At 35.0% G+C, this 18,446-nt stretch overlaps 1 protein-coding gene across 1 annotated transcript in view; it reads left to right on the forward strand.

Moving 5' to 3' along the window:
- Positions 1–18,446, forward strand: part of LOC149837106 (SAC3 family protein B-like) — a 32,498-nt gene continuing 14,052 nt past the window's right edge. Inside the window, exons 1-2 of the mRNA XM_090007249.1 lie at positions 1–135; positions 18,203–18,436. Coding sequence (XP_089863375.1) covers positions 2–135; positions 18,203–18,436 — 368 coding nt within the window. The 5' untranslated portion in view covers position 1. The remainder of the gene's footprint in view (positions 136–18,202; positions 18,437–18,446) is intronic.

The raw sequence follows: 18,446 nt of genomic DNA on the forward strand, positions 1-18,446 counted from the left end.
TATGGCGTTCAAGGGCTTTGGGAGGAACTCAGGCCCATCCGCACCTCCCAAGTCTCCCACCGTCTTCGGGACCGTCCCTCAACCATCGAATCCGTCGACGCCCTTTAGCTCCGTATCTGCCCATCAATCCCAACGGTGTGTTTCTCTCTCTGTCTTGCTTCATGACCACCATTTACTTTTTTGTGCGTTTTTCGTCATATTCGAATATATTTTTGTTGGATTTTTGCTTCATTTTTCTTTGGATGACGGAAAGCGACGTGCTTATGAAATTTGCACTTGGTTTCTGCAAGTAATTTCATGCAACCAATTCCATTTTTGTGGGTTTGCAGTATGTTAATTGATCGTTCCGAATCTTGTGAGATTTTAGGAATTTGGTATATTAGGGTTCATTGAAATGGATTGATCCAACGTTTTATATTCGGTGTTCTGTTACTATCTTAGTCAGGAAAGCTGGAATAAACCCTAGATTTTGTTTGGAAGTGTTTGTGGAATCGTAGAATACATGGGACTAAGATATGATAACTGATAAAGGAAGGTTGAGCTTCGTTAAATTTAAGTTCCACCCAAAGCACCCGCGCCCCCTCCTCTCCCTCCCCCCCCCCCCCCCCCCCCCCCCCACACACACACACACACACACACACACACCCCACCCCCTCGGTGTTAAACGTGGAGGACGAACCCGCTCATAGTCGGCGCTTACAGTGCACTTCTTGCTACATAGGAATAAAGAGGTATTTTAAATCCATTACTTTGGATTCCCAATTGTCAGTTAGAGGAGATGATATTTGGATTCATTTCTGAAGCTTAATTGAGGAATGAGAATGTGATCAATGGTTTTGAAGTAGGTACTAGGAATATGAACTCTTGGCCGTTTAGAAATCATAATTGGTTCAATTGCTTGCCTGAAAAACTTTTCTTTTTGAGAGAGACTGGAAATCTTGATTCATGAAACACATAAGGGTTTCACACTTTTTGTTTCTTTAGATGCTCAAAAGCCAACATCTCAGGAATTGTTTCACCACTTTAAAGAATGATCATGCATAGGAAGATTATAGGGTTAAAAACTTAAAATGGTACTATTTGCATCATTAGTATCATTTCCTTTTTTTTTTGTGGGAATGAACAGAATATTCAAATTATGTAACATATAACGTGTAAAATCTCAGATGGAATTGTGGTTCAAGGTTGACAATTTCTGGAGTAGATAAACTATAGGATGGAATTCATGTTGAAGTATATCATATTACTTTATCAATTCAATTAGGGGCTTCCCATCCATTCTCATTGTCCAACTGTTTTTGCAATACTGAAGAAAACCCAAAAGCTATGTCTCACATCTCTATCCATCCAAAGAATGGAGATCCTTTCCAATCAAGAATTGGGGATCACAGTCATTGGACAATTTTATCTTTATTTTCTCTGATCCCTTTCTTTATCTATGGTTGGATACTCTGGTGCCCATGTCAGAACAACACTAATCCATCATGAACATTGGTAGTTAAACTCTACCATGGTGAAGATACTTTATGATGCAGTGTTCTAGGACCCAAGACTCGACTCAGTGACTCGGCCAGGTCTGGATATCTTTTAACATATATGTATATAATATACACAATTATACATGTTTACACTTGTATATGCATATATCATCCAAATGTCTACATATTGCATATAGTGTATGTATTTATATGTGTATTTATGTTTATAACGAATATGTATGGCAGGTAATGTTGTAAGTATCGTATCTATTGTTAAAAAGTGTACTCATCCATGTAACTATATATAATATAATATATAATATTCTATATTTATTTATTTTATTTTTATTTTTCTTTCTTTCTTTTTTTTTCTTCGCTTTTGTATTTTTATTTTTGTCTAGTTCAATTCAATTTGAACTAGACCTTAAACTAGTCAAGATTCAACTAGATCTTGACTAGTTGATGTAGTCGTTGGAGCTAGTCCAACAGTTATAATTAGAACCGTTGAACTAGCTCTAACGGTTCTATGGAGCTCTTTAGAGCTCCTCTCTCTCCCTCTCACTTTGTGTATAAATAAGGGAGGATCCTCCTCTCCAATGTAATAATGCTTTTATGCATTTCATGTGAATGAAATAAAGTTAATTATTTTATCTTTTGTGTTCTTCCATTTATGCCCTTTTGTGGGTTATGATTGTAGTGTATACAATAGACACTTATTACAAGCATTTGTGCTTTCGTGGAAGATCCTCATTTCCTTACATGGTATTAGAGCTTGGAAGCTTCTAGATCTTGGAGAGTTTCTACCTCATTTTTGGTGCCTCTTTAGCGAAAGTTGATTCATCTTCTTGTTCGTGATTCAAGTGTCTTTTGTGCTACCATAGTTGAAGAAAGAAGACGTTTGGAGGATCGTTGGCTACACAAAGATTGTGATTGTGCTCTTGTCCTTTCCTCTTTTCTCTCTTTTTTTTCTTTTTTCTTTTCTCTCTTCTCATCTCTTTTTCTTCTTCACCATTGTAAAAATGGATGACAATGATAAAGACACCATCATGCCCATGAAACTAAATGATACCACTTATGTGATGTGGGCTTCAATCATGAAGCGTCACATTTGGGAAAAGGGTTGTGGGGAATAGTAGATGGTTCTGATTCAAAACCAAAACTAATTCTCACAAAAATTGAAAATGAGAAAGAGGTGCCTCTCACATACGGAGAGAAAAATAAGGCATTAGCCACATATGAGAAAAAGTGAAAAGAATAGAGGATAGGGCATGCCAAGATCATGTCATGGCTAATTTATAGCGTTGACATCAAGAAATGCTTTAGTCTAGCTAAATTCGAGTATGCCATTAAGGCTTGAGAATACCTTAGAAATATGTATTTCCTTAAAGACATTGCACATGTGTGCAATTTGAAAGATAAAGTTCAAACTTTGACTCAAAAGGATAAAAGTATTAGGTAATATTATAATGAATTGTTCGAACTTTGAGAAGAGTTGGCTCTCCTTGAGCCAAAGTGGCATTGTTCCGAAGATATCGAGCTTCACCAAAAACAACTTGATATGAAACATTTTTACCAATTTATAAATAGTTTGAGGCTGAAATTTAAAACAACCAAATCGACTCTTTTACATAGAAGAAAAGTTCCCTCTATTATTAACACTATTGATGAACTAACTATAGAGAAAAATAGACTCAAGAAGAATACTCCAAAGAATAAAGGAGATTTTGTTCTAACCGTATCTAGACCGAGAAATTATATGCTCACTTATAGGCTGCCTCATTTTGGTAGACAAAATAATGATTATGACAAAAGAAAAGTCATTTGCCATTAGGCCTCAATGTCTTAAATTGAATAGAAGAAAAAAAGAAGAAAGTTACATCCGTTGGTTTAGAATCAAAAGATCAAACCAATCAAGATGCACCTGTATATATGGTACAAATAATGAAAATCCTTTAACCTCTTCTCAAAGGAGCACCCTTCTCAACTGAAGCCTCAACCGGAGCAACTGTCTCATCCTTATCTGATCCCGGTAACTTTCCTTGGCTCTTTAACTTTGGTGCTTCTTTTCATATGATCCCAAATATCATTAGTTTGTCCGAATGTCTTAACAATAACTCAAGTGTATCAAAAGTTTTCAAAGTTAATGGTACATTTCTTGAAATAAAAGAAATAGAAAATTTTGAAAACTTTAAAAAATCCAAATATATTTTTTTTTTATTTCAGAAGTTAGATATATTCCTAAACTAAATTTAAATATTTTATCTGTCTCTCAAATATATGATTAAGGGTGTTACATCTCTTTCTCTTCTCATGGTTGTTGGGTAAATGATCGTTAGTCAGGAAAGCTGATTAGGGAAGGCAATAGAGAAGGAGAACTCTACTATATGGATTTTTTGGAATTACCCAAGAATGCCTTGTAATGAAAATAACGGAAGCACCAACAATCCAAAAAGATCTCTTAGAAAGAGTCAAACCAAGAGCCAATAACACAAGCAAGTAGAATGCCCAAATAACCCACTAAGGGGTAAAGTACCTAAAAGGCAAAAAATGATATTATTGAAGAGAGAGACAAAGAGGGCTGAAAAATCCTTATTTTACAACTGAGAGAGCTCCTCTATTTATAGAGGAGCTAACATGTTAAGAGGGACCACAAAGGGGCCCCCTTCTAGTCGTTGGGAGCCCCAACAATCATAAATGTGACCGTTGGGGCCCCAACGACTAGATGGGTGGGCCCCCTTAATGGTCCAAATACAATAAAACATAAAAGAAAAAATAAAAAGATAAAAGAAAGGAAAAGAAAAACCTAAAAAACAAAAAGTACACTATAATTTACCAAAATACCCCTATCGAGTATTTGGATGAAAAAGATATATATATATATATTAACATGCCTCCTCAAACTTTACGGGGAGAAGATCGAAAGTTTGCTAAGAAGAAACATAAAACGCGAAGTCAGCAGCGCTTTAGTGAAGAAGTCAGCCAACTGATATTCTGAAGTAACATATGGTAGTGTGATGGTTCCTCTGAGAAATTTGTCTCGAACATAGTGGCAATCCATTTCAATATGCTTGGTACACTCGTGGAAAGTATGATTACTTGCGATGTAGATCGCGCTTTTGTTATCACAACACATCTTGGTTGTAGAAGAAATGAGGATGCCCATGTCATAGAGGAGACTTTTAAGCCACACAATTTTCATAGTTGTCATCATCATGGCCCGATATTCAACTTCAGTGGATGATAGAGAAACTTTTGTTGCTTCTTACATCTCCACGAAATGAGGGAATCTCCTAAAAAAATGTAAAAACCAGTAGTTGAGATTCGATTATTGGGATTTCTCCCCCAATCAGCATCAGTATAAACAATTAATTCAAGAGATGAATAAGAGGATAAAAAAAGCCCTTTGGAGATGGAGTTCTTGATATATCGCACAATTCGCATTACGACCGCCATGTGAACTGTAGTAGGAGCATGCTGAAATTGACTTGCAGCGTGAACCACATGAGTAATATTCGGACGAGTGATGGATAAGTAAGGGATCCAATTAATTGTCGATAGGAGGTAGGATTCTCAAGAAGAACACCATCCTCAAGTCTCAACTTTGCATTTATAACTTCATGAGTTTCCACTTTCTTTTCATTTGAAACTCTTGATTTGGTACATATGTCTGCTGCTAATTTCATTTGAGATAGAATATATCCTCGAGGAGAATACATCACTTCAATACCTAGAAAATATCTCAAAAACCCTAAGTCAGACATATCAAAGGTTTTCTTTAGTATAGACTTAACATCATTTACTCCCTTTTTGTCACTTTCAGTGATGATCATATCATCAACATACAGAAGTAGAATAACAATGAAGTCACCTATTTTCTTAACAAAAGGAGCAGTGTCAGTATAATAAGAAATAAAACCCAAATCGATTAATACATTACTAAACTTGTCATACCAAACTTTGGGAGCTTGCTTAAGACCATATAACGCCTTTTTTAATTTCAAAAATTTACCATTTAAATTCATGCCAGGAGGTGGTTCTATATAAACTTCTTCACCCAGTTCTCCATTTAAAAAGGCATTCTTGACATCCAATTAAAAAATGGGTCATTTTTTAATAGAGGCTATTTGCAATAAAGGCTCAAACACTAGTCATTCGAGCAACAGTTTCAAAAGTCTCATCATAATCTACCCCGTATTCTTGGGCATATCCTTTGGCTACTAGTCGAGCCTTAATTTTTTCTAAAGAACCATCACTTTTAGTTTTTACTTTGAAAACCCATCTACATCCAATGAGTTTCTTGCCATTAGGGAGATCAATGATTTTCCAAGTTTGTGCTTTATTGAGTGCATTAAGTTCAAGTTTCATTGCTTCATTCCAATGGGCATATTGTTTGGCATCATTATAATGGGATGATTCATGGAAGGAACGAAGGGCTAACAAATAAGCTCAAAAATTTAGAGAAAAAGAATCATAATATACAAATCTATTAGGTTTTTTAGAAATACGATTTGATCTCCTTTGAGAGGATTCTTCTAACGATTCATTTTGAGAGAATTTTTCAAGGGCACAAGGAGGATTATTTTCACTTTTTCTAGTATAAACTTGTGTATGACTTGTTATATTTTCATTTAGGTTTTCATGTAGATCATGTTGCTCATCATTTTGAGGTTCAATATGATCCTCAATGGCAACTTCAGGAGGTTTAATAGTTTCAACATGATTGTCCATGCATTTTTCTTGAGGTAACAAGTCAAACAAAAAAGAATAATCAACATTTTCATTTAGGTTATGCGAAAAACTATTTTCTTCTTTTAGAAAAGTGACGTCTTTTGAAATATAAAGTTTGTTATTTAATAGGTCAAAACAATGGTAACCTTTTTGTTTTTCTCCATATCCTAAGAAAATACATTCAATTTCCCTTGGAGAAAGTTTATCATTCTTGTGGGTTAGAACAAAACACTTACATAAAAAAACTCTTAGTCTTTTATAGTCGGGAGACATATTGTAAAGTTTTTCAAATGGAGAAAGATTTTTTAAAGAGGTCGAGGGCGTTCTATTAATTAAATATGTTGACGTTAGAACAACTTCTACCCAAAAAGACTTTGGAATATTTTTGGAAACTAATGAAGTTCTTGTTGTCTCTATTATGTGTCTATGCTTTCTTTCCGCAAGACCATTTTGTTGCAGAGTATTAGGACAAGAACGTTGATGAAAAATTCAATTTTCTCTCAAATATTTTTGAAACTCATTGGACATGTATTCTCCTCCCGAGTCGGATCTAGGAATGGACAAGTTTCCTAAAAAATGATTTTTAACCATTGCATGAAATTCTTTAAAAAAGGAGAAAATCTCAGATTTTCGGTTTAGGAAGTAAATCCATGTAAATCGAGTAAAATCGTTAATAAAGACAACATAATATAAGAAACCTCCTTTAGATGCAACAGGAGAGGGACCCCATACATCAGAATGAACAAGTTCAAACAGCCATGTGGGAACACAATTTCTCTGAGGAAATAGAATAACTTTAGATTTTCCAAAAATGCAATCTTTACAAGTCATGTGTTTGTCTTTACAAGTATTGTCCAAAAAAGGAAAAAGAGACATCTTCAAAAAATTCGGATGACTGTCTCTTATGCCAAACCTCAATACTTTTGACATTTACAAAATTAAAAAATGACTTGGATGAAAGAGTCATAAAATCCATAAAATAAAGATCACCCCTCCTATGGCCTTGCCCAATCAACTTCCCTGACTAGAGATCCTGCACGGTGCAATCTTTAGGTGAGAAAGAGACTTGGCAACCATGATCGATAATTTGGGAGACTGAAAAGAGGTTTAAGTTAACTTTTGGAACAACTCTTTAGGAACAAAAATTTTTTGAGAGGATTTTGAGTCAAGTGTTTCCATACTTTCAATTTTTAAAGAAGTCCCATCGGCCGTTGAAACATACAAAGACATAGGGTTGAAAAAACATTTGAAAGAGAATTTTTGTGTGATGTCATGTGAAAAGAATTACCGGAGTCTAGTATCCACATACCTGGAGGTGATGATGAATAGGCTATGGCGGTTCCAGAAGTCGATGTTGAAGAAGTCATGAGAAGATGTTGGAGGGCTTCGGAAATTTGACAAAGAGTTTCTTTGATATCTCGTCCATTAATATTTTCTTCTTCCTTCTTTGGAGTGTTATCTCCAACCGCGACCACCTTTCCTTTAAGCTTAGGACAAACTGACTTAATATGCCTCGGTTCATTATAATAGTGACAAATCACTCCCTTTCTATACCCATTGTTTTTTTTGAAAAATGAGGTAGTCTATAAGCTTTTACATTGGTTCCCGGCTTAGTGACTGTTAAATTGTAATTTATAAGGCAATGTATTTTCTATATATATTTTATATATATAAAAGAAGATACATATACATATATATATTTCATATATGTATATGTATTCATCTACTTGTATATATAAAATATATATTTCTTTATTGTATTGGCTGTAGGGGTATTTTAGTCATTTCTACAATTTATGCATATTCATGTTTTTTAATATGATTGTAATTCCTCCTTTTTATTTTTTTATTTTTTTCATTTCTTATTTTTGTTTTTTTTATATAATGTTTTTGTACACAGTCAGTGGCGACTGTGTACAGTGTACAACAGTCAGGCATTGACTGTGTGCACAGTTTTAAAAATATAGACGTTGGGCTGATTCCCAACGTCTCTAATAAGAGCTGTTGGGAATAGCCCAACGTCTCTTAAGTTTGCTTATAAATAAGGGCTATGTGAGCCCATTGTATGCATGTATTAGAGTAAGGAGTTGTCTCTTTAAACTTATAAACACTGTGCATTTATTGCACTTTGTGTAAAGCTTATAAACACTGTGCATTTATTGCACTTCTTTTGTGGTGTAAAGCTTATAAACACTGTGCATTTATTTTGTGTATTAAGTATTTGAAGTATCAAGTTATTTGAAAACTTGATTGTTTGCAAGGATTCTTCACATGGTATCATAGCAAGGTTAGAGAAAAAAAAGGAGCGAGTGGATTCTCACTTTTTTGGGTGCCTCGAAAAGCGTGCCCTTGATTTTTTTGGTGATTGAAGTGGATTCACTTGTTTATCCAATATTTTAGAAGACTCTTCTATCAAGAAAGGTCTAAAAATCCTTTGTGGTACGTATTCTTTTTAATCATCTCTCCTCTCTAATGGGTGAAAAAAACTCTCATTTTTCTCGGCTTCAAACTCAATGGGTCTAACTATCACGTCTGAGCCGGAAACATGGAGGCTCATATTAAAGGAAAAGGGCTTTGGGGTTATGTTCAAGGCTCGATTCCCGAACCGGAGCCAAAGATAACCTTGATGGAGAAAGGAGAAATAAAAATCCTTGAAGGCGAAGAAAGAGCCAAGGCTCTTGAAGACTACACCAAAAAGCATGAAGAATGGGAGATGAGGAATTTTAAAATCCTCTTATGGATTTTCTCATCCGTAGAAACAAGAATTAACGCCAATATTATCATGTTTAAGAAGGCTTCTCAAGCGTGGGAGTACCTTGAGAAGATGTACACATCTAGGGACCTATCTCATAAATATTACCTCCAAAAGAGAGCTCTAACTCTTCGTCAAGGAGAGATGATTATAAGGGAGTATTTTGCCGAACTCTCTTCTATTTGGGATGAGCTTGCTATGCTCAAACCCAAGTGGAGTGGAGAAGCCATAGAGCTTCGTTATAAACAATTGGAAGAAAATAGATTTTTTAATTTTTTGAATGGGCTTAGGCCTGAATTCGAACAAATCCGATCTTCTCTTTTATCCGCCTTCACTTCCCCCTCTTTTGAATATGTAATTACTAAACTAAGTGGGGAAGAAACTCGTATGGGTATAAGCAAGAACAACCCAAGTGTTCTAGCTACACCTTCCTATAATGAAGAAAATGAAGGAGTTAATGCCGTCTCAAGACGGGGGAGCAACTTAAGGACCTACAAGCCTCCTCACTTCAAGAATCAAAACTCAAGTAGTCAAGGAGGGAAGAAGGATTATAGCAAACTTTTATGTCATTTTTGTAAGGAATCGAGACATATCAAGCCTATTTGCCCAAAGTGGAAAAAGTTACTTGCCATGGCTACTACATCCCAACCTCAAAAGGAAGCGTACTCGTCATCTTCAAATGAAGCTCTTTCATTACAACAAATCGTGGATGCACTTCAGCCTCTTTTAAAATGGGCTATTTCAGGAGCCGCCATGTCAACCTCTTCTCCTCCCGGTAAGACCTCTTGGCTTTTAGATTCGGGTGCTTCTTTTCACATGACCCCAAGTTTTAGTTCTTTTTCCGAATACTCAAAAAATCCCTCTCCATCTTTTGTTTCAACTGCGGATGAAACATCTCTTGAAGTAAAAAGATTAGGAAATTTTGAAAAACAAGGGTTCTTTATTCCAAAAATTAGATTTATACCCAAATTAAACTTAAATTTGCTTTTTGTTTCTCAACTCTCGGATCATGGGTGTGATATAAAGTTCTCATCTAACAAATGTTGGATACAGGATCGCCGGTCCGGGAGATTGATTGGGAAAAGGCTCTAGGAAGGGCGATCTATACTATGTCGATTCCCTTCAAATTCCAAAGAACCCGTTTTGTAATGTTGTCCAACAAAAGGATATTAATGTGACACAAGAAACTTGGACATCCAAATATTGCAAAAATTTCTCATTTACCTTTTGTTAAAAGTCTATGTAAAAGTGATTTAACTTGTAATGACTGTATTCTTGGGAAAATGAAAAAATTGCCTTTTTGTGAAAGATCTATGTTTACAACAAGACCTTTTGAAATGATCCATTCGGATGTATGGGGACCGGCACCCGTCCTATCAAAAGGAGGCTTTGCATATTATGTCATTTTTGTTGACGACTACACGAGATATTGTTGGATTTATTTTCTTAAACACAAATATGAAGTTTTCTCAATTTTTAAAACCTATCATATGATGATAAAAAATCAATTTAATGAGAATCTAAAAATTTTTAGAACTGACTCTGGTGGAGAATACCTTTCAAGTGAATTAAAAAATTATCTTGAAAGTTATGGTATTCTTCACCAAAGATCTTGTCCCAAAACCCCTCAACAAAATGGATTAGCCGAAAGGAAGCATAGACACATAATAGAGACAACTCGAACATTACTTGTTTCTCAAAACATCCCAAAAGGTTTTTGGGCTGAAGCGGCTTTAGTATCTGTCTATCTGATAAATCAGCTACCTTCTAAAAACTTGAACAATATCTCGCCTTTTGAAAAATTGTATACCAAAGAACCCGACTATAGTCGGTTGAGAATTTTTGGTTGCAAATGTTTCGTTCTTACTGACAAGAATGACAAACTTTCGCCAAAAACCATTGCCTGTGCTTTTCTTGGATATTCTGAAACCCAAAAAGGGTTTCGTTGTTATGATATTGAGAATGACAAGCTATATGTTTCCAGAAATGTGAGTTTTCTAGAAAATGTTAATGGTTTTGAAAGGAGTGAACCCTTTGAAGAAAACATGGATTACTCCTTTTTATTTGAAATGTTAGCACATGATGATGATATTGATGATAGTGATGACGATTTCATTCATAATGACGTCAATGATAAAGAAGATGGCTCTTCTCATCCACCTATCTCCTAACATAGAAGTGAAGGAGCATTGAGAGATCCTATAACATACACCCATAGAGATAAAAACTGTTTTAGGAGTGCAATTGAAAAATTCAGTGAACCTAGTGGGTCCAATTCAACAAATGATGAAAACCTACGAAGAACTGAGAGAAGTAGAAAGATGCCTTCTAGGTTTATTTCATATGATTCATTTACTCCTAAACATAGAGCCTGCCTTAGCGCCATTCATTCTTATATAGAACTCAAAAACTTCGAAGAAGCCAAAAAGAATGATGAATGGCTGAAAGCGATAGAATGTGAGCTTTCAGCTCTCAACAGGGCAAAGACTTGGGAGTTCCAAGATCTTCCTAAGGGTAAGAAAGCAATAGGGTGTAGATGGGTATTTAAGGTAAAAACTATGAGCGATGGATCTCTTGAGAGATATAAAGCTCGATTAGTTGCAAAGGGACATAGTCAAGAATACAGGATTGATTATGAAGAAACTTTTGCTCCTGTGGCCCGAATGGTCACTGTCCGATGTCTCATTACCGTTGCCTCAATCAACAAATGGAACATCTATCAAATGGATGTTAAAAACGCCTTCTTAAATGGTGATCTGAATGAAGAAGTATATATGAATGCTCTACCAGGAATGGAGACTCCCAAAGGGAAAGTGCTTCGTCTTCGAAAAACACTTTATGGTTTAAAACAAGCCCCTAAGGCTTGGTATGATAGATTTAACTCCGTAATGTTAGAAAATGGTTTTTCTTCCTGTTTCACCGACATTGCCTTATTTGTTAGAAAAACCAATGCAGGGATTGTCATTCTGCTCTTATATGTGGATGATATGCTTATAACCGAAAGTGATTCTAAAGAGGTTAAAAGCATAAAATCAATTTTGAAGGATAGGTTTGAAATGTCTGATTTGAGATTTCTAACTTATTTTTTGGGTATTGAAGTAGCTTACTCTCATAGAGGGTATTTTTTATCTCAAACTAAGCTTGCCTCTGAGATTATTGACCGGTCAGGTATTACAGATGATAAGGTTTGTGAAACTCTTGCTATAGTAGGAGCCAAAATGAAGATTGATGATGGTATTCCTCTCTCCGATCCCACCCCTTACAGACAGCTTGTGGGATCTTTGATGTATCTGAGTATTACTAGACCAGATATCTCTCATGCAGTTCATACTGCAAGTTAGTTCCAACATGCACCAACATCAGTTCACATGAGTGCCATCTTGCGGATTGTGAGATACATAAAAGACACACTAAACAAGGAAGTATTTCTATCCTCTTCTTCTGAATTAAAATTAATTGCTTATACTGACTCTGACTGGGGAGGTGACCCAAATAACCGTTACTCCACCACTGGTTTTTGTGTGTTTTTAGGAGACTCGTTGATTTCATGGAGATGTAAGAAGCAAAAAGTGTCTCTATCCTCAACAAAAGCTGAATATCGTGCCATGACGACTACTACCATGGAAATTGTATGAATTCATCAGTTATTAGAAGACATGGGGATCTCAATAGAAGGGTCCACCAAGCTATGCTGTGATAACAAGAGTCCAATATACATTGCCAAAAATCATACTTTTCATGAGCGGACTAAACACATTGAGATGGACTGTCACTATGTTCAGGAAGTGTATCTGAAAGGAGTTATAGATCTTCTATATGTAACTTCAGAATATCAGTTGGCATATTTCTTCAGCAAAGCTTTGTGTGCTCCGCGGTTTAATTTCCTCCTTGGCAAACTTTCGGTTATCTTGCCCTAAGTTTGAGGGGGGGTGTTAAATTGTAATTTATAAGACAATGTATTTTCTATATATATTTTATATATATAAAAGAAGATACATATACATATATATATATTTCATATATGTATATGTATTCATCTACTTGTATATATAAAATATATATTTCTTTATTGTATTGGTTGTAGGGGTATTTTAGTCATTTTTATATTTTACGCATATTCATGTTTTTGAATATGATTGTAATTCCTCCTTTTTATTTTTTTATTTTTGCTTTTTTTATATAATGTTTTTGTACACAGTTAGTGGCTGACTGTGTACAGTGTACAGTCAGCCATTGACTGTGTACACAATTTTAAAAATATGGACGTTGGGTTGATTCCCAACGTCTCTAATAAGAGCTGTTGGGAATAGCCCAACGTCTCTTATGTTTGCTTATAAATAAGGGCCATGTGAGCCCATTGTATGCATGTATTAGAGTAAGGAGTTGTCTCCTTAAGCTTATAAACATTGTGCATTTATTGCACTTTCTTTGATGTAAAGCTTATAAACACTGTGCATTTATTGCACTTCTTTTGTGGTGTAAAACTTACAAACACTGTGCATTTATTTTGTGTATTGAGTATTTGAAGTATCAAGTTATTTGAAAACTTGATTGTTTGCAAGGATTCTTCACAGTGACTGACCAAAATTTCATCATTTTTAACACTTATGCCAAGACGAGTTTCCTCTTGGCATACTTCGGCAAGAGCATCTTCAATAGGTAAGGCTTTACTTCTATGAAGAAGAGACGCTCTAACTTGTTCAAATTCAGGCCTAAGCCCATGAAGAAATTGAAAGAAATGTTCTTTTTCAATTTGTTCTCTTCTAAGCTCAATATCTTTCGGAGCTATCTACTTGGGCTCAAGAAGAACAAGTTCATCCCAAAGAGGGGTTAAAGCACTAAAATAATCACAGACACTTATGTCCGCTTGTCTAGTAGATCTAATTTTTTCTTGACAAAAAAATTGTCTAGCTAGATCTTTTTAGGTATACATACCCTTAAGGAAGAACCATGCTTCATTGGCTCTCCTAAACTTTGCAATGTTGGCACAATTCTTAATATCAACATTGTTCATAAACCATGCAAAATTTTTGGCATAATTACTTTCCCAATCTTCTACCTTGGATTGATGCTCATTAATGGCTTTGATGCGGTCATCACCATCTAGGGCTTTCTCAACACCTCCTTCAATTTTTGTGAGCTTTAAGGTAGGTTCAAGAGTGATGCCCATCACAAAGCCCAACAACTTCTTACCTCTTAGATGATTTTCTATTGCCGAAGCCCACATGAGATGGTTTGTGCCATTGAGTTTGAAGGAGAGCTCAACTCTTGATTCATGCTCCATTGATGACGGGAAGATAAAAAATGAAGAACCCCAACGATCTTTCAAGAATATTGAAAATCCAATGGCTCTGATACCATGTAATGAAAATAACGGAAGCACCAACAATCCAAAAAGATCTCTTAAAAAGAGTCAAATCAAGAGCCAACAACACAAGCACGTAGAATGCCCAAATAACCCACTAAGGGGTAAAGTGCCTAAAAGGCAAAAAATGATATTATTGAAGAGAGAGACAAAGAGGACTGAAAAAGCCTTATTTTACAAGTGAGAGAGCTCCTCTATTTATAGAGTAGAGGAGCTAACATGTTAAGAGGGACCACAAAGTGGCTCCCTTCTAGTCGTTGGGATTCCCAACGATCATAAATGTGACCGTTGGGGCCCCTTAATGGTCCAAATACAATAAAACAAAAAAGAAAAAAAAGAAAAAATAAAAAGATAAAAGAAAGGAAAAAAAACCTAAAAAACAAAAAGTACATTGTAATTTACCAAAATACCCCTATTGAGTATTTGGATGAAAAAGAGATATATGTATATATATACATATGTGTATATATATTTATATATACATATGTGTATATATATATTTATATATACATATTTTAACATGCCTTTTGTTATAATGTTCATAAATTGGATTTGGATCTATGGCACAAAAGTCTTGGCCGTCCTCATATATTCAAAATCCAACACTTAAGTTTAGTAAAAAGTTGTAATTCTGAAAGTTTTGCTTGTAAAGATTGTATTCTTGGTAAAATACAAAGATTACCATTTCATTATAGAACTTTTGTTTTATCTAGACCACTTAAGTTAATACATTCAGACGTTTGGGGTTCCATACCGGTCATATCAAAAGGTGGATATGCATATTATGTAATTTTTGTTGATGACTTCTCTAGGCATACTTGGATCTACTTCCTTAAACATAAATCAGAGGTCTTTTCGTATTTTCAAACATTTTACAAAATGACTAAAAATAAATTTAAAAATGATATTTTCATTTTTCGCACTGATTCAGTGTGAAAAAATTCTGTTAAAAGAATTTAGAGACTATCTCAATTTTCATGGCATTACACATTAAAGATCTTGTCAATACACACCTCAAAAAAATGGTTTGGTCGAACAAAAACACAACACATTATGGAAATCACTAGGACTTTATTGATAACAAATCAAATTTCAAAAGAGTTTTGGGCAGAAGTAGCCCTAACTGCTATTTATCTCATTAACTAAATGTCATCTTGTTCTTTGAAAAATATAATTTTAATTGAAAAACTTGTCAAATTATTTCTTGATTATTCAAGATTGAGAGTTTTTGGATGCAAATATTTTGCCTTTACCAACAAAAATGATAAACTCTCTTCCCGTGTCATTCCTTATGCCTTCTTAGGTTATGCAGATAATAAAAAAAGGTTGTAGATGTTATGATTTTAAAAATGGAAAATTGTATGTATCAAGAACTGTATCTTTCTTCAAATTTTTTTTTTTTGAAAAGACCAAGGAAGTAACCAAATATTCTTTTTTGATAGATTTGACTTCGAAATCTGATGGACGTGACTATGAATACAACCTGGACGAATGTATTGTTGATTCTGAACATAATGTTACTAACGAAGAGCAAACCCATAGGGACTACAGTTTACAATACTCAAAACATAGAGAATCCAATATTCCATGTGCATTAGAAAAATATTCCGAAGCACAAACTAGAAGGTCATCCATGTTAAAATGTACCCATCAATTGTTGTAATTAGATATATTTTATATATATAAAAGATGATACATATACATATATGGTATATATGTATATGTATCCTCCTATTTATATATATAAAATATATATTTTCCTTTTGTTTAGCCGTAGGGGTATTTTAGTCTTTTCTTCTGTTTTACGCACATTCACTTTATGAATGTGATTGTAATTTATTTTATTTTTCTTTTTCTTTTATTTTTTATTTCTTTTTTCTCAAGTACCAAAAGGTACCTTGGGGGGGCCACTCAAATAGACGTTGGGCCCCTTCCAACGGTCACATTTGTGACCGTTGGAGGGGCTCCAACGTCTATGAGTGGAGCCCCTCCAAGGCTCCTTTTTGTTGTTATAAATAGGGGCTCTCCCCTTTGTATTTCTTACTTCTTGAGGGAGCTTATGCTCCATTGTAACGGGGTTTTTACCCCTTGTCCATTGTTTCTTCAATGATATGCAACTTATGACTTTATGTCATATTTTTTCCTTTTTATGGGTTTTATGGGTTAGCACATTATGTGCTTGTGTTGTTTCCCTTTAATGAGTATATTTGCACTTCACGTGCATATGTATGGGTTCATTATTGAACCCTATGTATTCCAACTCACTTTCTTACAATCCAGACTCTCTAAACCTCTCGAAAAAATTGTCTTAGAAATATTTTTCACCCACACATAAGGCATTTATTGCATTAATATATTCGTATGTAGAACCTTCATCCTATACTCAAGCCAAAAACCATACAGAGTGGGTAGAAGCCACGAAGGCAGAATTAGAAGCATTAGAAAGGGCTAACACTTGGACCATTCAAGATATTCCACAAAGAAAGAAACCTATAGGTTATAGGTGGGTTTATAAAGTTAAAACCAAGAGTGACGAAACGCTTGAAAGATATAAAGCTAGATTAGTAGCTAAGGGGTATTCCCAAGAGTATGACATCGATTATGAAGAAACTTTTGCACCAGTTATCCGGATGACCACAGTCAGGACACTGATAGCCTTAGCCTCTATTAGAAAATGACCTATATTTCAAATGGATGTTAGGGAGAGAGAAAGAGAGAGAAGAAAAGGCAGAGGAAGGGGGAGAAAATAATAATAATAAAGCATTTCTATTTGAGATTTTTTATTTCTTATTTGTTGTTATTTCATCAATAAAGCATTTCTTTATTTATTTGTATTTTTAGATATTTTTTTAAAGTTTTCAAAAAAATTTTGAGGCTTACGCTTTATGCCGCGCCTTGGTTTTTGGTGGAGCGTCTCGCTATGCCTCAACGCTTTTCACAATATATATATATATACACACACACATAGCCATGCCTCCATACCCACATTTTTTGGAATTCCCGTGTCGTACCCGTACCCGTACCCTCACCCACACCCGCACCCTACCCAGGTGGCATAGATGGTCACATGTTTATATTTATGGTATGCAGAAAATGAATGTGTTATCCCATCTATTGAGTGTGGTATCTGGCTTCAAAGATTTCCTTTTTTCAATGTCAGAACTGTTTATGATAATTGGTACAATGTACATTTGTATTTTTCCATTCCAGTTTGCTTCATCTCTATCAAAATCGATTACTTGTTGCACTTCTTTACTTATCCTATTCGAGGGAAATTCCTTAGCATGATCCTATTGTGGATTGAAAAAACAGCAGCTCAAAAAGTGGGGAGGGGCCTTGGAGGCTAAGGTGAACATGCCAGACAATGAATTAGTAGCTGCATCCAATTTTGAAAGTCCCAACTGTTTTGAACTTTCTATCCCCAGGCTCTTTTAATTTTTTTGCCACCTTTATCATACTTAGATTAGTATCCCAATGATGGTCCTTGATTATAAATAAAAAGGAACTGATGCAAGTATGATAGTATGTGCAGAAACTATGTCACAAAGACATGGACACGAACCGTGACTCAATACGAGTGCGACACACAAGTTCACAAATTTTTTGAAAAATAGGACACAAGGACACAATATTTTTTAATTTATTAATTGATTAAAATTTTGATATTTTAATATATGAATATGTTTTATTGAAAAGGTTATTGAAAAATAAAATAATATCTGCACATGTCATAACGTGTTATGCAGTGTGTCTACATGTCTCGTGTTGTGTCCCCTAGATGTGGGACACTAAAAGGCGTATCCCGGTGGCATAGTTGCAGAAAATATGTATTTTTATTTGCCCTTTAAGAACTCATGTTTTCATTACTTCTGACGTCAGGTCTGCTGCACTTGGTCATAGAAATGGTGGCCCGCAGAAGCGTCCTTTTAATGAATCTACTTCAGTTACTTATCAGAATCTAAATCCTCCATTTGACACATGGAGCTCCAGAACCATCTCTCCACCAAAGTCTGCCAGCCTTCAGATCTCAACAGGGATGAAGTCCCATTCGTTGCCTTATATACAGGATGCATACACATCTAATGCAAATCTTGTGCAAGATAAACATGAAAGGTGATTACTG

Source organism: Nuphar pumila, chromosome 5 (assembly GCF_984573655.1).
Source record: "Nuphar pumila chromosome 5, dmNupPumi1.hap1.1, whole genome shotgun sequence".
NCBI lineage: Eukaryota > Viridiplantae > Streptophyta > Magnoliopsida > Nymphaeales > Nymphaeaceae > Nuphar > Nuphar pumila.